The sequence below is a fragment of the Neocloeon triangulifer genome, unplaced genomic scaffold (genome assembly GCF_031216515.1).
Source record: "Neocloeon triangulifer isolate White Clay Creek 2 clone unplaced genomic scaffold, ASM3121651v1 ptg000012l, whole genome shotgun sequence".
Taxonomy (NCBI): domain Eukaryota; kingdom Metazoa; phylum Arthropoda; class Insecta; order Ephemeroptera; family Baetidae; genus Neocloeon; species Neocloeon triangulifer.
In genome coordinates, this window is record NW_026775554.1 from 8,973,642 (window position 1) to 8,998,736 (window position 25,095).

Below are 25,095 nucleotides of genomic sequence, written 5' to 3' on the forward strand. Positions count from 1 at the left end.
GCCCTGCTTCTTTCATGGCTCAGTAAATAAAAATCAATTTTCCTAAAATAAAATAATGAAGATGAAACTTCTCCAGCAAGCAACGGTCGCAAGTGGAAAAGCTAGAATCAACGAGGGGGAAATTGGGCTTTAAATGAGTTCAATCATTTTGCTACTTTTGTAAGTTTAAACTGTTAGAGAAACTTTTTGATCAATTTAATCACAATAACAATCATGCTGAAAAAATACCAAATTTCTCCTAATTAAAGAAAAAAACCTTGGAAACTAAGAGTAAATTTTCTAATATTAATTTTTTTAATGAATTTCATCCCATTTTTTTTCAATTAATGATGAAAATTCCTGTCAAGTTTTATTTTTAATTATTTTCATTATAATATTATGATAGTTATCATTTTGGGTGCTGCAATCTTAACTAATTCAATTGTAAGTTGTGACTACAATAATATAACCATTATCTCCCAGTTTCAAAGGAAAAACCTTATCAAATCAGTTTAAAAAACAATGTTGACAAAATTATAAATTTTGAAACATCTTAAGAATAAGCTTAAAGTTTTTTCAATCAAAATCAATCAAGTTAAACTTCAGGCTACCCAGTCAGGTTAAATCTAGTTTAAATGAATGAAGTAAACCATAAATGAAAAATTAAAGAACTAATGGATATATTTAAATATATTCGTCACTTGATTAATATCATAACTTAAGCGCCAAACAGAATAATTAAAGAATAATACTAACTTCAGTGAACAAAATGTATAAAAAGATTATCATTCAATTATTTAAAAAATAAGCTTAAAAGTTATTCTATAGAGGTTGAAAGAAAGGAAACAAGTCTGCAGAAAGGAACATGATGAGAATTTATGGAAGTTTTACTACAAGAATATATTCTTATTCAAAAATAATAGTTATTTCGTCAACAACCATAAACTAGCAAAATGCAAAAAATGTTCTCTCCCTTATTTTGCACAATTTTAAACAATATTTTGAATTTCCAAATGGTGCAATTGCTACCTAAATGTAAATGTACGCGTTTTTTTTTACTAGCAGCTGCACATTTGTTGCAGAAAAATGAATTTGAATAATTAAACCTGTGGGTTGAGCAGCACAAACACAGGTCGATAATTTCAAAGCTCGCTTTTGTAATCCCGGGGGCCGTGTATTAAAATTTTGAAAGAGGCGGTCACGAAATAATCCGCCTTAAGACGGAAAAGTTAAATTGGAATTGTGGTTGCAGGCATAAAGGGAGGCAAGTGCAGAAGAGGCCAAAGGTCGGAGGGCGCTCGGCGGCGTGCGCGCGCGAGGCGGCGCTGCCGCCCTCCGCCGATCGCTGCCAGTCTCACTTGTGGTGTGCGACCAGCGGCGACGACACGCGCTGCACCTAAGCAAGGACCAACACCCTGCGAGGTAAAATTTCGCAAATCGATCGATTAGTTTTAATCAATTATATTATTTCCGCGAATTACTTTCTATGCGGCAAATTTTAAATTTTGCATTAAAAAAATACTTTGCCGCAGCCGGGTGACTTCGATCGGGTCTTTGCAGGGATTTTGCTGTGTGCGAGATGGACGTGTGTTGGATGAGAAAAAAGAAGTATGCTAATTTTGCATTGTGCAGTACGAGTGGCTGCACGAGAGCAAGCAAATTAGCATAGCACTTTTAAACGAATTGATATAAAAGCTCTACGGGGCAAATTGAAGCGCCGGCATATCATCATGTTCCCTCTCTCTCGCGCGCTGCCATTTATAGGACCCTTCCGGGCGTGATTATGAATTTTAACATCTGCTTGTTGTTTGCACGAGACGAACAAACGTTGTCATCAAGTTCATAGAACCAATTTTCCTCGGCTCCGAGCTGAATGCTATTATAGCTGTGCAATTTAATTTATTGTACAGCTAATGTGAGCTACTTTTTCTCTAACGACATCATGAATATGCAGCTCCGCGAGTTTTTATAATGGAATTGTAGGTAAACCTTATTAAAACATTTAAAACAACTCAATTTTGATGAAATAGAATAGAAACGAACAGTTGAAAAAAGGTTGCAAAAAACAAAGTCATTGTTCGTTTTATCGTTAGAGAAGAATTCAGTTAAAGTTATTTCTGTTAAGTTTTTGTATTCAAATGAGCTTTTAAATTAAAACATTTTGTATTTTAGTAATCTAGATTTAAAGTTAAAAATGCAAAAAAAACTTTTTTCGAGGTAACAAAGGCAGTTTTAAATGTTTTAATTCTTCTTGCAAGAACATGTTTTTCTAATTTTTTGTGTCGAGTAATCTGATCTCTTATATTTGTTCCAGGTTTAAAATATTAAAAAGAAAAATTAAAGTGTAAAAACAGAATGCAAAATATCAGGGTTTAAAAAATAATTAAAAATTTAACTGTTCATTAGAAGTGATAAATCTTATTTTGCTTGAAATATAAAATAAAATATATTTGTTTAGAAATTGAGTTTTTTAATTAAACGCAAAAAATGAATGCTCTCTGAAAACAGATAATTAATTTTCACACAGTATGAAATGTTTTCAACACTAAAATTATAAATATATGATTTCAGTTCTTTTTAGACTGTCATTTCCAATACCAAAATATACATATTGCCATTATTTGAATATACACATCTTATTAAAATGCTAATTGTAAATCCAATCCAAAGTGAAATTGATTATAATAGGTATTTCCAACTTTCTTTTCATCGAGGCAATCTCTCAAATTCTTGTGTTTACTATTTTTACCTCCACTCGAATTTTATCAAGTTTTGCTTCTCTCCGACATTCGCTACCAAATTGCTGAGAAAGAATTTCCAATAAAAACAGGCCGTCGGCGCTCAGGAGTTGCCAATAGCACTTTGCTCCTCTTTTCTCGAGAGAGCAGGGCGTTAAAAAAGTGTGTCGCGTTTCTACTCATTTTTCGCTGTTTGCTGCGTATTTCGCTATCATAGCTGTCAAGGGGCTCGCACCCTTGGCCCTTGATCTAAATCAGCGATTGATGTTTATCCCCGGCAGATGGATGACTTCCGTCGACTTGGCACTGCGGCGTTTCCCACCCCGCAAATACAACAACACGCACCTTTCGCGCGTTGGACCGCTTCCAGAATTCGCTAATTGTCGCTGGTCAGGAGAAAAAAGTGGCAAATCCCGGCCCGAAACAAACTTTTGGGTCCAATTGTGCTCTCAAGTCGGGGCACATATTAATCACTGGGGAACTACCGCAGGCAAACAAGCAAGCAAAGATGGCTGCCGCAGCATCTATGCACACAAACATACACGTGTGTGGGTAATAAAAACCGCCTCGATAAACACCAAATAAAATGGGAGTCAGCCATGCCCATAAAAACCCCTACTTGTTAATTTAGGCCGAGGAGAGGTGATGGGCTTAGTGGAAAGGTGTGTTATTCTTTCGGCGGCGCGATTCGGAAATGCTTTTGCCCAAAAATGGGCGAATTTAACTCCATCGTTGAATAAACACGCTGCCGGCTGGGGAAATGGAGAGCACCATCATGCAGGCGTGCACCGGCCGGGCCGACCCGTGTAAATAAAAATGACATTGCGCCTGGCAAACGGAAGCGACCAAAGTGGCCTATGAAAATTCGCGTGTGAGCAAACACGCGTTCGGCGAATCCGTTGTGGGATGTTTGCTAGGCGAGCACTGAATGGAAATTTCGCTGTTCAAATAGTCGTGGAAAAACGATAGGAACCAATACGCGCAGCATAAAATCCGAGACATCATGTTGCTAAGGAATAAAAAGTCGATTGACATTTTCCATCTTTTGCGGAACTTTATCAATCTATCTCTATTTTAACAGTATTTTAAACTAATTTAAATTTTTGTACCTTTTTTACTATGAATTTTAGAGTCTTTCATTTTTCAAAAATATATTTATGATATTTTTAAAACTCAATACAGATTGGAGCAAATTCTTATAATGTATTTCCACTGTTATAACTGTGATTGAATCTGAAAAAGTGTTCTTTTTTCCTTAAAAAGAAGTTTATAAATTTTAAATTCTTACACCTAATCACTTCAAACGAATGTCTAAATTTAATAATCAAATAACAACATATTTGAGCAACAACTGACTATAATATTAGAAAAATTTTCGAGCAACACATAAAATATATGAGAAAAACTTCTGGACTCTGGAACCAGTGTTTCTTTTTTTAGAATTTAATTAATATATTTAATACCCGTTTCAATAACTTCATAAAAGATAAGTGAAAAACTTCTTTTCTGTTTTAAAAGAGGGTTGAGTTTTGTAAGTAGAGATGAAAAGGACAAACGGCGATTGAACGAAAGAGCCATTCAGTGTGGGATTACAGAAAGGGTCCTTTAATTCTTTTTCCTCTTCTTCTTCTTTTTGGAGAGGATAATTGGGAAGCGAGTTGTTCGCACAGACGGTAACGTGAGAGCTGACGAGAGACACACACACACTCACAGTGCAGTGACAACCTCTTATACTCGTTTTGCGAGTGAGCGCTTCCTCAAAACTTGTTCTTGCTCTGCGGAAAAGACACTTCGGCTCGATCGGATTGTTTTCTTTCTCACAGATTTAATTTGAATACTCACGAGTCTGCTGGTTATGGACTCGAGAGCACGTTTCCGAACGAGCAGAAACTACCAACTTGGAAAGTGCTGATGAGAAGAGGAAGGGACGATTGTGCAGTTAACATTTTGTTCAATGGAAAAGGGATAAAGGAATTGTAGATTTGCTAACAGAGTTATTTTCTAATTAAAGACCAATGAATGCGCGGTGCGGAGCGTAAAAGGGTGCTTATTTATTTGTTTATTTTATTTGGTGTTAAAATTATTATAAATCAAAACTCTTATGCTTCATTTAAAGGGAAAAATAGTAAAAAATAACTTATTTGACCAATTTTTAAAGATGTGAAAAAAAAATTTGGTTAGTTTTTTACAGGAGGGACGAAACTAAAAAAAGTAAGGGTTGGGGAAAGTGAGACAGTTTCCCTGCACAAAAGGGCAATTAAGAAGTTCAGGCTGGCAAACACGAGCGAGACCTAATTAGTTCGGCATCCAGAACAAAGCGGCGCGAAAAGTTCCGCACACAAAAACACATTCATTTTTCCCGCAAAGCAGACGGAGTTAATAATTCACGCAAGGCAAACTGCGAACTTGTGAGCTAACGACGCTTTAACTGCACATCAGCAGCAGCAAGAGAAGCGGGATTTGGGCCGGAAAGAGAGAGGTGAGGCTCGCAAGAGTGTTTACCGTGCGCGAGACGCACATTCTAATGAAAGAGAAGTAACCAAGCGGTGCCATTTGCGCGGAGCAAATTCAATTATTCATTACAACCCTCTTCAGCCACCGAATCAATTATGAAATTTGTGAGGGCGCGAAAACTTTGAGACTAAATTAAGTTTTATGTATCAAATTTTTAAAACAATTTAAATCAATGAGATAAAATTGTAAGCATAAAAAAAAAGTGCTGGAAATGAAGATAATTTTTATTTTTAAAGTATCTATTTTTTAACCGATTTTTTTTTCTTGCCAAAATCTGAAAATATGACTTTCTTAACCTGATTTTGAATAATTTTAGTCGACATTTATCTCACAATTTTTAATATTTAATTTTAAGCCATAATTTCATGATTATTTTGTCTTTTATCGTTTAAAATCAACAATATATTGTTTATTTGCTGCAGAGTATAAATGAAAATAATTATTTTACAACTTGTTCAAAATTTTTTTGATTTGCATGTTTCCAAAAATTTTAACTTTTGCTTGCAATTATTATTTTCCCATTTTAATCGTCTTACGAGGAAGAAATAAACAGAACTTGTTATTTTTTTAAAGCAGTCTGTGTGAAAATTTTATGGCGGTGACGTTCCTCTTTATTTTACGGGCATACAAATTCGAGTGTAGCGAGTGGGTTGTTCTCTTGAATTATTTATTGGCACGAGTGGCTCATTGTTGGGCCTCATTGTCGTTGCAGGACGGAGAAATGCACGACGTCTATATCAGCACACAGGCAGGTATACATATGCAAGCGACATTATTACCAACACACACACGACGGACTTAATACCAGCGTGGCAGTTAGCGTCATTTATTATTTAGCTGCACGCCGAGTGCCATTTGCTAAGAGTTTCGCTTGGCAATCATGTGAAAGCGAGCACGTTTCGCTCCGAGCAGCCTTTCAGGTAAATAATTATTGCTCCGAGAGATTGCGGATCGGCCAAATTAATGCAGCCATTGTTTATCTAAAGAGAGAGAGAAATGGCTCCTCTTCTCCTGCTGACTGAGGAGTGCCGTTGCGAAAGAAAACTTGTGAATAAAAAATGAGTGACTTTTGTCCCGGGCGGCTTGCAAAAGGTTCCTTTTTGAAGGATGAAAGCTGAGAAATCTTTCTTTCCTTCTTTCTTTACCACTCGCAGATCTGCTTTCGGATTTGCAGCGAAAGTACATTTTCCGAGAGATTGAGCCAGGTGCGACGTAACGTGGAAGATACACATCAAGATTGTGCCCCGACCGAGTGTGAGAACGATAAAAAAGCAGAGAAGAGCAGTGCGGAGGAAACGCCACGTTTGTGAGGGAGAAAAATGATGGAAAAGCCTCGGAAAGCTGTTTCTTGGAATTTTTCCCACAAATAACAGAAGAAAATGGAATTTATTTTCACATTTGAAAAAGGAGGGGACTAAATTATTTGACCCAAATGTCAGGAAATTTTTCAAGTAAAATGATTTAACTACATAAATTTATAATACCTTTATTGGATATTTTCTTGAAGAGTATGAAAACAGTTCTGATAACGATTTTGAAGTGCATTCAGTTTGAAATTCTGCAATAGATGGAGTTATTTGTAAGTATTAATGCAATTAAAAGCTGAAGTTTTAAATTAGCAGGATTTTCTTTACCCTTAGCCTGCATTTTTCGGGTCAAAATTTCCTTTTTTGTTGAAAAATTTAAATTATAAAATTTATTCAGGTCCTCAAAAATGAATTTATAAGGCCAGATGGTGTGCGCAGTAAAAATTTTGGGTTCAAATAACTAAATTTTTTTTACGAAACCAAGCCAATTTTAATTTAATAATTGAGTTCATTTAAAACTCTTTTTGAAAAAGCACTCACTCTTATTTCATTCAAATCAGATTTAATGAAGAGCAGCTCTGCCAGTGAATGCGATGCAAATCATTACATTGGGCTGCAATTGAACGCTGCTCTCCCGCGGGCATCGTTCTTAATCAGCAAGTAACCCACTTTGCTGCACATGACGAGTCGATGCAAAAATGTTTCGATACAAAAGTGCACTCGATTTGCGCTCTCACGCTCGGCGTTCGTTAAAATTCTCTTGACAGAGAGAGGAGTGCTTGAAAAATCGATCGGCAAAGTAGTTTTGCAACTCGAGTTTTGACCTCCCAAGCTTTGTCCGCCCGCAGAGAGACAGAGAGAGAGCACCTCCGTTATCTCTCTAATTGCTTTATTGGTTGACATTCTGGGTCACCTGATTGCGGCGGCCGCCAAGAGACAAAGTCCATCCGTTTGTTCACAAGGGCAGAGCCACCTGATCAATGACATGCTTGATTTCAAATGAAACAACTAATATTAATTCAATTATTTGTAAATATCAAATAATAATTTTGATTCAGTTTTCTTTTGTAAAATGAGATGCATTCCTTTTCTGAGAGTATTGATTTACAGAAAAGCGAGCTAATTAACATCAAACATACCCTTTTTTACAACTACATGAAAATAACACCATTGATTTTGATTCCCCTTATAAAATTTGTCTGTATTGCGTTTTTGTGAGTGAATATTAATTTCAATAAAAGTTTCGTGAAAAAGAGAATCAACTGAATTAATTTTTACCATTCTTAGAAGCAATTATCAAAGTATTTAATTAATCCTGATTAGTAAAAAAATTTGAAATTAATTTTTCAATGTAAAACATTTTTAACAAAATTTGAAATTTCTTTGTAACGTCTTCTTGGCTTTTAATGAGCCTTAGACATCTGGATTCAACAATAGATAATCAACGTTTGTTCTCTCTAATGATGTGGTTATAAGAAGGAAAAGCAGCTGTAGATAAGTTACATCAGTACAAAAAAACTTAATTTTACATTGTGTTAGCAAACAATGAGAGATTAAAGGGAAATTCAATATCTCACTCCATCAATATTTAAAAATCCCATTATTTTTTTGTACCTCAAATTTTCTTCATTTTTTTCTATATAAAGTGGATTTTCAAATGGCTAAAAAAAAATTAAATAAAAAAATTTTCAAAATCATCTGGTTCTACGAAATCACCAATTCTTGCAACTTGGGTTGGAATTGGTAATTTATTTTTCCTTTTAATCCCTATAAAAAATTTCCGTGCAAAACCGTTCGTGGGGTCGGCATGAATTTTTCATCACATTTACTTTCCATATAATAAATCACGGTGGAAAATAAGCGAAGGAAAATAGCATTGACGGGGGCATCGATTGGCACGCGTGGAAGGTGAAAGAGCAAAGTGCTGACCTTTCCCGTCTTATCAATTGGCCGATTGAACTGGCGCGGACAAAGAGTGTTAACCGTGGCGTGAAATCTATTTTGACAGGAGATGATCGGCGCGAATTTGCGTTTCGGCAGCGGGGCGACGTCGAACGCGACCCACCACGGCACCACCAACAAGAACTTCCAGTGCCACCCCGGCGGCACCCTCGAGGCCGGAATCATCTTCAGCCTGTGCGCCCTCGGCATGGGGGCCAACTTGGCGCTGATGGCGCTCATCTTGGCCAAGCGACAACTGCGGCGGTGAGTCGGTCGGTCCCTCCCTCCCTGCGTGTGCACCCATCCTGAAACCCCCGCCCAAATATATAAATCCAGGCAGATAAACCGTCCGAACTAAACAACGCTCCAATTGGTATAAATATACCGAAATCGACGAAACGCGGCACGGCGGAAGAGGATCTAGATTGGGCCGAGTGACGCACGTTTGAATATAATCTCGGTGACAGTGAATGAGGCACGGATATCTTGCTAACAAATGGACCAGGCTTGGTTTGTGTGGCGGGGCCACGATTTATCTGTTTCGGGGAAAAAGGGTTGCTGAATTGCCCATTTGGATGTGGGACAACAGCAAGAGCTGATTAATCTGCTGAGCCATTCAATTACAATTCTATGACTTGCTTTGCTAGTTTATCAAATTGACCTCCATCAAGGGTGCTTTGTTTTCAATCTTGGCTCTGCAATCTGTTATTCGAGATAAATTTAAAAAGACCGTTTTTCAAATCCCGATAAGTTTCCCAGGAAGTCTAGAAAAATTTATGTTTGTAGGTCAAATCTGGCAGAGTTAAGTCTTCCGAACGGCAGCCGTCTTTTCATTTGAAGGGTAATGGCTTCCGTTTGGGACTCTTTAAAAGCTATTATCATCGTCACTTTTGGACGCAAAACAACATTTTGAAATCCCTCTCTAGGGAATAACAGCCAAAAGGGTTGGGTTGCATGAAACTTTTAGCAAAGCACTAGTAAAGTCGATTTGATAGACTGCTAAACTGTGATTGGGAAGTTTTCTTATTTTTAAGCAAGGGAAAGAAATTATTTGCTTTTTGTATCCTTACTTACTTTGTAAAATAATTACTCCGAGTAAAAACAAATAAAATTTTTTTCCATTTTTTTTTTTTTTTTTTTTTTTTAATCACTGGAAACTACAAAATTCAGTTTTAGTCAGTGGTAAGTGGTAGATATAGCATCCTTTTTCAAATATAAATAATTTAAGTTTTGCATTCTTTAGTTTTATATAAAAAAAAAAATTACACTTACCCTATTATATCCCGTGTGTTCTGTTAGGGTACTTTAATTTAACAAATAGTTTTCTAAATTCCGTCAGCTAAATTACTTTCCATTTTGGTACTTTCTAACACGTTCAGTATATATCATATGCGACCCAATTTTTTGTTCTCAAATTAGAATTTTGGGGGGGGGGGTGTCACATTCACTACTCTGACAAAACGCTGCTCTCAACGAGAAAAGCGAGCCTGGTACAATAAAAAAATCAAATTTCACGCCCAGTCGCACTTTCACCTACTCCCCGTGCCGTTTTTCTGCGATTTCAACCATATAACACACACACTGCCGCCAATCAATCAATACGCTGCACACCGCCGAAATTCGCACATCACATACACGTCATAAAACACCAAGGACCTCTCTGCTAGCAAGTTAGGCTGGAATTTTTTTGGTCTCGCTTGCATAAATTCACAAATCCGGACGAATATTTTATTTTATGGTCGCGAAAAATGCTTCTCTCGCGAGTTGCATACCAATGGATATCCATATCGATTCGCTGGCTGCAAAAAGTTTCCTTCGAGCTCGTTAGGCTTGGAGTGAATGGGGAGATAGATCTGACTCATCTGACTGACGGCAAGTGTAAAAACGACGAACGTGAGTGGCGGATAATTTAAGCAAGTTTCGCCTCTTTGAGGAGCTTCGCAGAGATGCGATACTGAGATGAGAGAACCTGCCGCTCGGGGCCTAATTTCGCGTCGTAACCGAATTATGGTAAGTGCTAAATTTAATCTGACGCCGCGCGTTGTATACTCTGGCTATGCAACAATAAAAGACCGCGCTGATCATTATTCAGAGGGGCGGTGCTTGAGGTTTACTGCGAGCCTCTTGTTTAAAGAGCCGTACTCCAATAAAGCTCTCATATTACACGGGGCAGTGAGCGAGCGAGACACAGAACCAACTTTGCTCAAACTTTTCGCAAAAAATGGCTCAAACAAAGCCAGCGGTCACGCTCGGTATTGAGCCGAGCTCAAGTTCAAACTTACTCGGACCACAAGTCACTTCCTTTATGGACCATTAATTCAATTATTTTAAATATAAAATACAAGCAGAGGGTAAAAAAAATCTAGCAACAAGATGACTCAAATAGGAACGTTTCATTATCATAAGCTAAAGCATCGGTATTGATGGGGGATTTAAATCAAAATTTCAATCTTCTTTTAAGATTCGTCTCATCTTAGGTTACCTATAAAATTAAGGCTGAATTTGAAAAGAAAAAGCAATTGTCACACAGACTCTTAGGGCATACTTTAAAATTAATTTTGATCAAATTTCCAAAACGATGATTTAACCCTAAGATTTTATTCAATTTTTCAACACGTTTAGGGAAAATTTTCTCAGTGCAGATAAAATATTAAGATAAACTAACTCCCAGTTCTTTGGGAATTATTTTTCTTTTTTTTAATTAAGATTAACAGGGGAGTGTTCCTTTCTTGGTAGAATTACATTATCATTTGTAAAAATAAACATTCTGCCTTTTGGAGACGATTTCCTGCCTTTGTCCTTTTTTTATTCTTTTACTGTAATAAATCTTACTTGAATTTCAGCCCCTAGCATCACTTCTTACAGAAGTTATTTCGGCTTTTAGAGGAGAATTAATTACTGTCTGACTGCTTTTAGATAAAAACGCCGTCATTGTGTCGAGGCGCGTGGGGGGCACAACAATTATGTAAGCTCGGGAGCACTGAGGCGAGCGACGCTACTCGCGTCAATACTGCTAGTGTGAAAACAGATAGAGTGAAATATGGCGACGCAAACTTGCAGGTGGATCGCGTAAGCACCGGGGCTTATGCATTTAAAGGGCTGGATTTGCATTTGCCGCACCGCGCGCGCCGGCTTAACAAGTTGACATTGTGCGTCGGAGCGGAACTGCTGCTCACAGGCCGCTGTCCCGTGACACGAAATTCTTCCTTCCGCCGCAAAATCTGTCCTTTTCTTATTTCATTTCCGCCCGCCGCAGACGAGAGGAATTTCTATTTGCATACATTAAAATGCTCCGGCTTTGTTGCAACGTCCCTGCGGCTCCGGAGTTTCCCCGAAAATAAAAGCGGAAAGTACTTTTCGAGACAAGATTTTATCCCCGGAATACAAAATTCTGGGAAAAAGAATATCTCTGCGCCCTAATTATAGCAAAAAAGAAGCTCTGGAATTAATTCTTGCATTAATTTTATGTCACTTTTCCCCTCGGAAATAAATTTAGGGCCAAACTGCATTCGCCTTCTGGAAAATAGAGACCGGCTGCGTCGGTTTGAATGTTTGATGTTTATGTGTTCTTATGCTGCACCATGTGACCAAAACCAACCACCTGTGTTGTCAAGTGTGACAGATATGAAAAAGCGCCACTAGACGCGTTTTGCTGCTGCTGCAGGTTGACACATGACATTTGTTTTTCTCTGCTTCTTACAGTTGGACTAACAACTGCTGGAAACCAATTGCGACAGAGGTAATGTGTGTAATTACAAGTCCCGCGAGGGAATTAGTAGGATCGCCACACGCGAAAACGCGCTTTGAAACCGATGCGAGCGAGGGCTCAGCGAAATTTGCAAATTAGTGTGGAAAAGCTTAAACTGTTTGTACACTTGAAACGCTCCGAATCTATGCATTAATTAGTTTAGACTTTCATAAATTTCAAATGAATTCTAATATAAAATGTTCTAATTAATACAAATTTCAGATAAATCCTTGATTTTTATTTCCATCTTCAAATATTAGGCAATCAAAAGCACTTTTTAAATTGATCAAAATGAAATTAAAGAACTAAACTTCATATTTTCTAGGAAATGTGCTTTTCTTTGAAGTTGGAAAACTGATGTAAATAAAAAGAAAACTAAAAACACATAAAACTGATTTATCCACAAATCACAATCATTGCCCTTCATTTTGCACTCTCTCAATTCGCGCGACCTATTTAATTAAATAACCGCCAAACTAAACCAAACTAAACTCCACACTGGCCGCCATTACTAAAAAGTTTAGCTAAAACCGAGACGATTGAGTGACCGAGGCTAATTGGCTGTTTTGTCCCCCGCAGGTGGTCGCAGGGGCTGTTGTTCCACCAGGCGATGGTCGACTGCGCGCGGGCCGCCATCCTGCTGCCCCTGGGAATGAGCATTTTGCGCTGCCAGCCCGTTAACAAGTGCTCGTTGGTCGAGACGGCCTTCCTGCTGCTCGTCACCGTTTCCACCGTCAACATGCTCACCACCGTCCTCAACGACTCGCCCGTCTTTCCCGGAGATGAGCAGGACGACGAGGTGAGTAGATAATTTTAATGCCGCGCTAATGAGAATCGATTCCTTTTTTTTTTTTATCAAATTCCAAGTGGTGGTCGGCAGGGGTGGTTAAAATTTCATGTGGGGGATGGAACGATTGCGTGTGTTGGTCGATGGCGCTCTGCCAATTAAAATTTCAAATGAGATCCGGTTTCATAACGTGTTCAATTTGATTGTGTGGGAAATTCAACCGGTTTCCCGCAAAATCAATGCCCTCAACTGAATTGATTGCTCACGTCAATTGGCATGGCTCATTATATTATTACACGAATGCAATTAATTATTCCAACTCCCAGGAGTATAGTTTATTTGCAGTAATGTTGGATTTATTACCATCACTTGAAAATATTTTCTGTTATTATCGTTGAATTCCTGAAAATAAGGCATGAATAGTGTTAATTTTTAAACTGTATTTGAAAACTTTTAAATTTATAAAGAAAATTTAAATTTAACAGAGGTTTTTAAAAGCAGATGATAATAGAGGAGAGGTGGTGTGAATTTTGTACCAAACAAAATTTTGAAAACATTATATAGAGTATTTAGTCTTAATCGATTCTCTATGACCTCAGCTTTCCAATTATATGTCATACTTATTACCAAGAATCCAATATGATTGGGGTGGTGTGGGGAGATTTTTTGAACAATGAAAGCGCTGGATTTTTATAATTGTCGATTTTTCAACAAATCTCACAGCAAACTTGAATTTTTTGTCATTAATTTTTATTTTATCTTACTTACAATTAGTGACCTCTGCTTTCTAATGGTGTAGAAATACCGAGATTTTAAATTTTCCTTGAAATTATATTTACATCTAAAGTAATAATTAATAATCAGTAATAATTAAAAATATCTACTCCAATAACTAAACACTATGATCAGTTTAACTTGTGATAAATATCAATTGATTCGAAAGAGGACGTTTTTGGCTGTGACGCATTCATTCCGATTAATTAAGAACTTTCCCTTTCCTGTCGGAAGCGCCCCTTTAGGCCACTGGTCCATTAATTAGATTCGTCACCTCTGAGTACGTGTGTTTGTTTCCGGAGCTGAATGAAATGGAGGCGAGCGAGCGCGGGCGGTTGGCGCGGCGAATCAACTCGGCGCCGACGGTGGCCCCGCTGCTAATGGATTCGCCACAATGCGTCCTGTTCGGCACATTCATGATCTGGTTCACAAGCATCACAATCAACCTGGGACCGACCTTTCTGAGCGGCGCGCTCGCCGCCAACTCGGAGGTCAACCACAACACGCCGAGCTGCCCCCTGGTGCACGGCCCCTTCCGCCACTACATTCTCAACGTGCTCTGGATCATCATCAACGTTCTGTGCGTCGCCCTCACCCTCTTCCACCTACACAAGCTGCACCGCGACCTCACCAAATCCAACATGCAGGTCAGACCTCTTTTTTTTAATCAAATCACATTGATTTTCTCTTGTCTGCGATTCACTTTTTTCGTCACTCTTTCCTTTCGACCGCATCAGCGTTTTTGTCCATTTCAATTGCGTTGTACCGCGCTATCGTTTTTACCCGCGGCAACTCGTCCAGCTCGGCGACAGATTTACGCATTTTTGTGTTGCCGACTTTTGTGGACCCTTTTTGCATCGGCGCCGGTCGTTAATCTCCAATCTTATTATAATCCATCAAAGACCCTTCACAGAGAAAGAAAGAAGGGATCTTGAAAGTTCACCAAAGATGATAGACATCCTCTGCGTCACTCACTAACGAGCTAATATGGCCAAAAGGATTTTACAGTCTCTTTTATATCAATCCCTTCTATCTGCATTGTTTATGAAGGTTTGGTTTCGCAACTTTTTGTGCATTGAATTATATTTTTACTTTGCAAATAAAAAATTAAAATTCATATTATTTAAAATTTTCAATTGAATAATTTCTTCCCAAATTAAGCGGCCTCAACTGTAATCTGAACCATAAGTCGATAGAAACACTTTGAAAAGCTGGAAGTTACTATATACTATTTTTAATTTTATATAATCAAAACCAGATTTGGTGTGCATAACAGGAAAAAGAGGAAGTAGTTGCTTTTACGTGAGTAAACTTTGGACTTGGGACGTGCCAAAAGTTGATACTTTGAGCGGGGTAGGAACTACGTCAAAGCTGCAGCAGCAGTTGCGCGGTTATATCGCCACTTTTTATTCCAAAACACGGTGTTTTCGGATAAGCCAGCGAGAACTTTCATCGGCTTTCCATCTGCGGAAAGCGGCTTTCGCACCTGCTGCTTTTATGTATTGCGCGCGGAGACAAAAAATAAAAACGGCGAAATCGAATTCCCTCCTGAGCCAATCTCGCTCTTTGACGCGCTAAAATGTGATTTCACGTGCGAGTGCGAAAATTGAAATGAAAAAAAAATTGCAGGCTGTGCGAGTGGCAGGTCTGGTGTCGACCATGATCAGCGTGACGGGCAGCAGCCAGGAAGCGGGCGGCGGCGGCGGCCAAGGCAGCGAGGACCACCGCCGCATTTGCAACTACATCCGGCGAATGGAGCGCGAGGGCGTGCAGCGGGTCAAGATGTTCATGGTCATCACGACCGCCTATGTCATCTTTTGGGGACCCCTTTTCCTCGTCACGCTGCTCCAGCCTGGACGCGACGCAAACGCGCTCAGCTATGAGGTGAGTTGCCTTGGAATTTCCACCAATTGTAAAATTAAAAAAGGCCAATTCTGAATTTTATTCAATGAAAAATTTATCAAAATATTAAAATAAAAATTAAACGGCAAACAGGAGTTGGATAAAGTGAATAATCGTCAATACGAGCCAACGAGAAAGAGGCTGGATTCCTACCAACCAAAGAAAAAGCATATTTTTTTTTACTAGCATTTGAAAAGATTTAAACCAAATTTAGCAGTCGAGTTCCACAAAACCATTTTTTTTCCATAGATATTAAGATATATTTGTTTCATTGAAATATTTTCAGAGAAAAGTGATTCTATATAAAAATTAAACTTTCTTGCTCATCCTATTTGATAAAAACTTTTGAACTTTTAGCCTTACAGGTTGCGAATTGTGCACACAGTGGAATTGTTGTTTTTTTCACCATTCGCAGTCGCTTTTTCTTTGTTCCCGAGGTAATAATCCCAATGCTGCTGCTGTGTTGCGTTTGTTGACACTCGCTGGATTTGCGCTTACACGGCTGTGCCTCTTTTGCGAACGTGTGCGAGCACACCAAAAGCTCGCACACGCTCTCTCGCCCGGATATTATATATAATTAAAAAGAGACGCGTGCGGGTTTGTATTATTTTTCTCTCTCGCAACGCTGCAAACAGTGCCTTGGAGCAATTTGCTTCGCCCATCAAATTATTGATCAGTCGAAATGAAGTTCAAATAAAAGCGCTTTTTTGCCTCGCCGCCGGCTGTTTACAGTACAAAGGAACGCGTTGGGCATGTAAAGCGCAACTAGCTCCTTAATTAAATGCTAACAGAAAAAAAAACGGTTTGGGGCCTGAGGCCTTTCGCTCGCTCAACTCGAAAGTAACAACTCTGCAGAAATTGGCCAGGAAAACAAACACATTATTTAAATTTTAATCAGAACAAAAACAATTTTGATTAATTTAAATAAATAGTTTGTTAATGAGCACAATATTATTATTTAAAACTTTGAAATTCATTTACATGAAGAAAACATAATTACTTTTATATAAATTAAAAAAAAAAATAGATCATAAATAGCTTAATTGCATTTTTGTATGTGAACAAAAGAGAGTCATCAATTTTTGCGCATTAAGGCATAATTTGTAGTAATTTTATAATAAATAATAATTCCAATTATAAGGTATAAGGTTAATAAAACTGTTTGCAACAAACAATTTTGCCTTACATGTTCAAATAAATAATAATAATAATAAATAAATAAGTCAGAATGAAAAAATTTGTATAATGAACATATTTGATGAGAGACACGAGACACGTAAAGAATCTGAGTCATTTTTACCAGCCTAAACACACAGTCCGAGACCGACCGCAAAAGCACAATCGATATTTGGACCCAAAGTGCAAACTCGTTCGGTCTGCGGTCGAACCGAATTTCGCCAAGTTTGATAATCGTGGCCGTTCTCTGCTTTCCGGCGTCGCAGATGACCCTGCACGTGGCCTACGTGCACGCCTTTGTCAACCCGAGTCTGTTCGTGGTGCTGCACCGCGGCCTGAGGCACGCCGCGATCGACGCGTGCTGCTGGTGGTGGCGCTGCGAGATGGTCTGGCTGCCCCCCGAGCCGCCCCCGTCAGAGCCCTCAACCCCGCTGCGACCCATGGCGCCCCAGCAGCTCATCCTACCCATCGTCGTAACGCAACAACCCACCTCGGCCAGCATGCACCACCAATCGGTCAGTATCAACAATAAATTACCTTAAAATTTCATAAAGCAAAAAACAGTTGAAATGATGCCAATCTATGATTTAAGCAAAATGTTCAAACCATTGGGATGTTCTTGTTAAATATTTGAGAAAATTTACATTTGAAGTGCTGAACTATTTTCAAACTCTCCATTTTTAATTAGATTTCAGACAAAGCTCGTAAAAAGAGAGAAAATTCCCGTTGTTGCAAAACTTCAAAGGATATTCTTGCAAAGTAGTTAAAAGTTAAGCAACGTGCTCGACATACAAGTCGTGCAGGTTGCATAACTCGATATTTCGCTCCGTTTCACGTCAAGTTCTCTGTAAGTTTTTTCAACGAATGATAGAATTCGATTTGAGCCGTCGCATGATCCAGATAACTTTTTGTAGTACGCGTGTGCGGAATTATTCGCACACTAACCGCGGCCTTTATCTGATCGTTTATGAGTTACGACACCGCACGAGCCGGGCCCAAAACCGCAAGCACCAGGCTCAACAGCTTTAGAAGTCGCGCGGAAATGCGACATTCCAGAGAACGAAAGGTCAACTTTGCAGTTTTTGGGGGAGCGAAATGCGACGCTTATCGTCTTATTAAAATTCCTGCAGGCGGCCGCGCCACTCCCCAGAGAGATAAAAATATAATAGACACAATCGCAAGAATGAGACGGGAAAAATTGAGTATTGACCCCGGGGCGTTGCATTACTATTCGGTTTCAGGGCGAGCACTGCGGTATGATGACGACCGAGATGAGCCTGTCAACTGACCCCTGGCAACCCTCGCCCGTCACACCGCAGAAAAAACTCTCGCAGCACAACCGCAGCATGCAGCAGCAGCGCTACCAGACCAATATTCCACCGGAATCGCCCCAGTTCTCCTCCGAGTAGCCGAATTTTGAATAAAAGAAATTTCCTCTCTAGAGCGCAAACCGGGCCCGTTTTACTTTGACGCCAATTTTAATTCCATTATCGCGTCGCGCAGATAAAAAATCTGCCGCCACGCCGGTCTAATGTCCTGTGAAAGGGGAGATTGTATTAAAATTCGTGGCGTTGCACGAATTTTCCGCCTCTGTCAAAATAAATAATCTTGCTTCGGACGGAAAGGAGGCTCTCGGAAGTGCCAATTCTGCAAAGTGCTTGCCGCTGACCCCCAACCAACCAACAAATGAGCTTTTGAATTTCCGGCCTGCATACAAACACACAAAATGTTAATTTCCGCCGACGAGTTTTTGTGCCAACTGAACAACCGACAATCACTGCTGCCGGCGCCGCTTTCAATCACTTTTCCGGCGCTGGCCTCTAATGTTAAAAAATGCTGCTTCCAACCCTTTACAATTCTAAATGGAACTAAAGTTTCTGCTTTTGACGAAACAGGAATTTTAATTCCACAATAATTAAAATGATTTGTGTCAACATGAAATTTTTATTCAACATATTATTCATAAATTAATAACAAAAAATTCAACCCTTTTAGAAGCACTTTCTAAAAAAATTCCCCAAACTGATCCAACTTTCCGTGCAACAAACTTCTTCCGAACTACCTGTGCCAAATTTCTTTTTTTTTTACTCGAGTGTCTGCGTCGACGCGGGTTGTTCTTTTTTTGAGGCGGAAAACGGCGCGCTGCCGGGCCCACTTTGCGCTCTACTTGGCACCAATTTCGCGTTAAGCATAATGAACTCACTCAATAAGGAAAGGCGGGGAGGCAGCCCGCAAGTCGCCGCAAGTGCCGAGTGACAACCAAGAGAAAGAGGCAAGATTATTGCCAATGTAGGACGGATTTAGGGTGGATAGGAACACCCTCTCAAAATTTTATGAGTTCAGAAACACTAAAATATGACGAAAAAAATACAAAAGAAAAACAAAATGTGAATCTCTCTTATACTAGTTGAACGGTGACCCCCCGTTTTTCTAGTGTCCTATTTCAACGATTCCTAAGCTATCGGCCTTTTTCAATTTGAAATTTTCTACAGATATTGTGGTTCCTATCAACTGTAACAGCGCACTATCGGAATAATAATTATATGCGATATGCGTAGGAAGTTTCGTCAAAACGGGCGGAATTTCATTCAGGATTTTTTTACGAGCGACGTTGGGGTGCGAAAACAGGCCATGAAATTTTGATTTGGCCTGATTGTGCGGCGAGCGGGACGGAGGGAAAAAAATAAAAAAGCTCTCGTCTATGATCCGGCTGATTTGGTGCGTATCTCGCCGCAGCTGGGCGCCGCCAAATGAAATCGTGCGCGGAATTTTTCGTTGTGTGCCGCAGAAAAAAAACGTGCCAGATGAAATGCACTCGGAATAATTTTACAAAACAAAAGCAGACTCTGTCTGTCTGTCGGTCCCAGTTGTGACATAAAGAGAGAGAAAAAAAGAAAACGCAAATCTCTTCTCTCGTCAGCTCGCACGCACGCCCGGCCGGGGAGTCAATTACGAATTAAAGAGAGTTGGTGTGAAAACAACACACTGCACCAGGCTGATTTCATTTCGGGCGCAATTTATCAGTTGGCGAGTCTTTTTAATTAGCAAATTGGCCGCGACCAGGGACATTCATTCGTCGATGCAGGTTTTATAACACAGGGGGAGGAAAACCTCACTTTTCCGGATTAGACTGGGGATAATATGGATTTGCAGCAGTGCTCTCAGCAGGATTAAATCCGGATTCAGTGAGATTGGAATAATATCGATTCACAAAATACAGTAGAAATTTTCGCCACTTAAAAAAAAAATTTGTTTTGGATCATCGAATGTTGTTAAAAGGAAGCTATTTGGCACACAAACAAAAATTATGCCATTAACAGAAGACTTCTGAACATTTTTATGCTGATTATGTCATAAGCAATTATTTTTTAACATCATTTCCAATGAGACATACTCGTTTATCTATTTATTTATTCACTTGCGGAGAGTGGAATTTTTTAAAATCAACATTGCCTCTTTTTGGGGATTTCTTTTCAAATCGGATTTGCTAAAATTGATTATTATGTCAAATCATCTTAAATGGGTAAGGAAATTAACAGGTTGCTTGGCTTAAACAAATAAATTGCTCACTATCAGTATGGATACGACGTTTCTCATAAACTTTCATTTGCTAAATTATTTAACTAAACAATTTTATCATAAAACTAATTAACTTCAGATGAAACTTATGTAAAAATGTCCTATTTTAATACTTTTTAGTAGGTCGAGAATAAATACAAGCTGCAATTTCTTTTGAATTCATAAATATTCAGCAGTGGAAATCAAAGAGATTGCCTTCCGCCGTCGGTCTGATCGTTAACCACATCTCATCTGCATACTCTGCAAACTCATTTCCGTTGCTGAGATTTCTTTCTATATCAACTCTTATTTCCATTTTTGGCGACTCACGTGAAAAGCTCTCTATTTTTCAGCGAAAAGACTCGCCAGCACTATTTTTTCGTTCCTCCCTAGTTCATACTAGCTCGCAGCAATAAGTACATAAAATAGAAGACGTCATGTGTTCATGTAATCTATTTTCACTCCCGCACGCTACGAGATAATGGAAAACCGCGCTTTGCACAAACCCAGCAGCAGTCGCGTTGCATGCTGCGGAAAGAAAGAAAGAAAGAAAGAAAGTAAAACCATTTTTTTTCTCTCCGTTGTGTTAGACACAAAACATATAATAAGAAACGCACGGAATGTTTTTGTCCAGAAGTGTCCAATGTCGGATTTTTTCGAGAATAGATATCGAAGGATGCGATATTAAATGTGTCAAACTTGATTGATGCCCTCTTGTTGCTGTGTTGTGAAAACTTTTTTCATTAAGTGTGTAGAGAGAGTTGCCGGCAAGCCACTCGCGAAACTCGTTCAACGTGCACTTTATTTGAATGGAGAGTTGTGTGTAGTTAGCTGGCAGATCTAATCGATATTTGTAATCACGATAAATCCCAGACTTTGAATCACGCATGAGTGTACATTCCTTAGGGAAAGCCGATTCTTCCGACCTTTTCACCTATTTTTGACTAAGCAATACTGAATGTCACAAGAAAATTATATATCCACGGTTTCATTTGGAAACGTCGTTTATTAAAATAATATATATGAATGTTCAATAAAAACTATTGGAAATTCCAAAATTGGAGTTTGATTTGCTTCCTCGTCTAGCCCAGTCTCAGAAAATTAATTAACCATCGGAACAAATGAATTTATTTCTACTATTATAAAATATGTATAATTTGTTTGAATTAATCGTAAAAATCTAGTTATCTGTTCAAATACAATAATTTAACACCATTCAGTTAATTAAGCAAATTAAGTAGAATTCAAATTAAATAAGAAAACATCAACGGGCAAAACAACTTATTAAAATCCATTAGAAAATATTTTATGCATTTACATTGCGTTTCACGAAATTAATATTGGACAATGAAGACCATGAATTAATATAGGAAAACACTTATAATCCTTGTCTTCATTAAAAAGATATTAAAGGGCAAAATTTGCTCAAGTTTTGCGTTCACCTATAACAAAGCTCGACCATCGTAGCAGTCTGGCCAAATTTTAAAGCCCCCATGCCAAAGTTATATCAGCAAACTTTGGCTCGTTTATTAGCGCCAACAACCCGCTTGCAGTCAGCCAGCATTTCTGGCGCCGAGATCAGAATCTGCGACAAAGGAATTTACGCTGCACTCGATTTTTCCAATTAAAGTGGAGAAGAGGAATTACTGCGGCGAGTTCATCGAGATCCGATACACACCACGTGTAATAAAGCAGCAGATGTTATTTATTGCACGAATCGATTCTGCTGAAAGCCGCGGCGGCGAAGCATCGACATCCGATAATCAGAAAATGATAAACTTTACGCCCATGTTTATAGGTACGTAATGCATATGCGAAGGGTCTGTTTGAGCCGATTCAGCGCTATTAGGGTTGTATCTCATTGCCAGATGACAATCCCTTTTGTCTCCTTCCTTACGTTGGAGAGGATTTTTGCAGAGTATGAATTAATTATCAAACTTGGAGAAGGAGGAGTTTTAATTTTCCGCACGAGAAGAGTCAGCCCTTTTTGTTCGGCGTTGAAAGTTGCGCGTGAAAATGAGAACCGCTTCAATGTAATGAAATTTTCCTTGCGAATTTTATTCAATAACCCTTTCTAAAGAGACGTTGTCTTCAAGGAAATTGCACTTGAACAATTTCTCCTATCATTCTTGAAGGCTGGTTAAAAATCTCTAAGTATAAATTGGAAGATAATCTTCAAGATAATTTTGTGTAAAAACATCAAAATTCTATTTTTAAATTAGAATCTATTACAGAAAGATTATAAATTTTTCTTCCCATCAACGATTCAACTTTTATAATTTTTAATTAACGTTTCAATGATTTTTAATTATTTTTTTAGAACCACAAAGGACGATCAAGGAACTGTTTTGAGTGGAAATTTAACCTCAACTGTAACATTATTTAAAGCAGTTTAAATTCTCCCGAATTTTGCACCACTTTCATGGAGTATAATTTCAGATTTATCGCATCACATTTGGCGAGAATTAATGTACGCAATTATCGCACAAGGAAGAAGTCATAAACAGTCACAAATTCTCAGCGTTCTCTCGCCCGAATGAAATTGTAAATTGCTCTTTTAAGCTCTGTGTTGAGCCGCCAACTTATTCCCGCCCGCATTTCTGGCAACGTGACAAATAATACTTTCCCTCCCAACTTTAATCTCGGCTCCCTAAACTTTTCACAGGTCGTTCCGCAGCGCTATCAATATCCCTAAGACCCGCGTTCAAATTTCAAGCAAAAAAAGTATTTGTCCTACCTGCTCGAAGCCGCCGAGAATCTCCGTCGTGTCCATCGAGGAATTCATGGCAAGCACTTTCAAGGGCTGGCCGGTGAGCGCCGCCAGAAGTGAAACGGCGCTGCTTTTTCCACTGCCCGCCTTTCCGACCTGTGGTGGAAAATGATTTTCTTGTAGATGAGTCATAAATCTTGGCAGATAAAAAGTTGCTCGTGAGCTATTTTAATATTCGACGAGCACCGCTTTTACGGTTAGGCAGTAAAAATGGTATGTGTATAAAAATTGATTAATAAAACCTCCATTAGAAAAAAGATGTATGGCGTACTTTCTTTTTTGACTTGCAACCGCAAACATTTTTCACTTCACCCACACAAGTCCCAAAAAGCGGCGCAATAACTCATTTGCAGCGCGCCGCAGCTGAGGATGACACTCATACTCAGAGAGAATTTGCCAAAAGAGCCATTACTTTTGCCCGCTTAACACTAACAACCCCATCCTCCAGTGTGAGAAAGAAACAAGAAAAATTTCTCACCAAAATCGAGAGCCACTTCTGATGGACGCAGACGGCCAACGAATGCAGGGTTTGGTAAGAGGAACGCAGAAGGAGTAACGATTCGTTGCCCTGGCAGTTGCCACGGGCCAGGGTCACACCTCCGAAGGTAACATGGTCTTCGCAGACTCTCACCACAGGTTGGCCTTTGGGCACAGGCCATTTGGAACCCACTTCTTCTTCATAAACTTCCATCATCTGAAAAAATTTGCTTAATGATAAATTTAAAATAAACTTATTGATGACTATTCTTTCAATGTAATTCTGCATCAATAATAAATTAAAATGTAGATTCTAAAAAAGAGGCTAAATTCCCCATTTTATTTGTTTAGAGTGGAGTAGATAGTAAGTTTCATTTAAATTAAATGACCCTTCTATTTCAATTAATTTAATTGCTATTTTTTTTTAATTTACCCTTAGGAAATCTTCCTCATTTCTCATTCTCCGGAAGTAAACCAAGTCAGCTGCGCCACCGGGTCCAATGCTACATTGACCACCTTCTTTGGCAGCCAGAGCCCAGCGGGACAAGTCTCTAAGGTTCATGTCCCAAGGCCCCCCACTGAAACCCCAAAGCCGCAATTCTGCAGTTTCTTTTGAAACTCTGTGAGTAAAGGAAACCATGCCCTTGAGAAGTTCCGAGGGAAGCTCAGGGAACAAGGACTGGGCAATGAAATGGAGGTCTGCAGCAGTCAGAGCTTCAATGTAAACCTATTTAAATCAAACAATAATTGACTTGAATTTTGTAAAAAAAAATGTTTCATCAAACCTCAGTGAATCTGTTCAGGAAAGACTTTGGAAGGCCTCGACGAGCGCCACCTTGTCTCTGAGGGTTTTGACAGGCAAAGATCCTGGTGGTCTTTGCATTGACCTTAAAGGACCGACCTATTTCAGGGATGAAAACCTCCCCTCTGTGGTCCAAACAGGCGTTCAGGGCTTCGAGCACTGATTGAGACGCCAGATTTAACTAAAAGGCAAAATTTGATCAATTATATTATAAGAAGTAAAATTTATCACCTCGTCCAAAACAATCCAGTCCCCAGCTTTCAGAGCTTGCAAAAATGGACCGTCTCTCCAAGCGAACTGACCACCCACTCCTCCCTCAACAGGCAAATCAGCTCCGAACAAATCAGATGCATCCTTAGTAAAAATGAAATATCAAAATATTATGTAAAAAAGAAAAGCTATTTTATTTACTGTTTGATCAGAAAGGTTGATTCGAGTCAGTGAGTATCCAGCTGCCTTGGACAAGGCATGAATTAGATTAGTTTTGCCAACACCAGGACTTCCTTCCAATAAGACTGGTTTGCTCAGCTGAAGAGCTCGTAAAAGTCTGATAACGCTACTGCTGGTGGTTGGAGCATCAAAAAGAAACTCATTTGGAAAGTCTGTTATATCCACAGGGCCT

At 39.0% G+C, this 25,095-nt stretch overlaps 2 protein-coding genes across 4 annotated transcripts in view; one reads left to right on the forward strand and one right to left on the reverse strand.

Annotated features, from left to right (window-relative positions):
• LOC132198229 (midasin) overlaps positions 1–25,095 on the reverse strand; it is a 47,115-nt gene that overhangs the window by 15,399 nt on the left and 6,621 nt on the right. Inside the window, exons 24-29 of the mRNA XM_059622128.1 lie at positions 24,885–25,093; positions 24,705–24,827; positions 24,457–24,654; positions 24,105–24,398; positions 23,673–23,888; positions 23,162–23,290 (exon numbers count right to left, since the gene is read on the reverse strand). Of these exons, the coding sequence (XP_059478111.1) occupies positions 23,162–23,290; positions 23,673–23,888; positions 24,105–24,398; positions 24,457–24,654; positions 24,705–24,827; positions 24,885–25,093 (1,169 nt within the window). The remainder of the gene's footprint in view (positions 1–23,161; positions 23,291–23,672; positions 23,889–24,104; positions 24,399–24,456; positions 24,655–24,704; positions 24,828–24,884; positions 25,094–25,095) is intronic.
• Positions 1,361–21,467, forward strand: LOC132196918 (uncharacterized). Of its 3 annotated transcripts, none has more exons than XM_059619866.1 (7): positions 1,361–1,401; positions 8,547–8,743; positions 12,807–13,026; positions 14,091–14,435; positions 15,418–15,672; positions 17,133–17,381; positions 18,108–21,467. In XM_059619866.1, the coding sequence occupies exons 2-7, from the start codon at positions 8,550–8,552 to the stop codon at positions 18,273–18,275; spliced, it is 1,431 nt and encodes a 476-aa protein (XP_059475849.1). In that variant the 5' UTR covers positions 1,361–1,401; positions 8,547–8,549; the 3' UTR covers positions 18,276–21,467. The 3 variants fall into 3 exon arrangements, with proteins under 3 accessions (XP_059475849.1, XP_059475850.1, XP_059475851.1); XM_059619867.1 differs by lacking the exon at positions 1,361–1,401 and adding an exon at positions 12,182–12,218 and having other exon boundaries at positions 8,656–8,743; XM_059619868.1 differs by lacking the exons at positions 1,361–1,401; positions 8,547–8,743 and adding an exon at positions 10,225–10,489.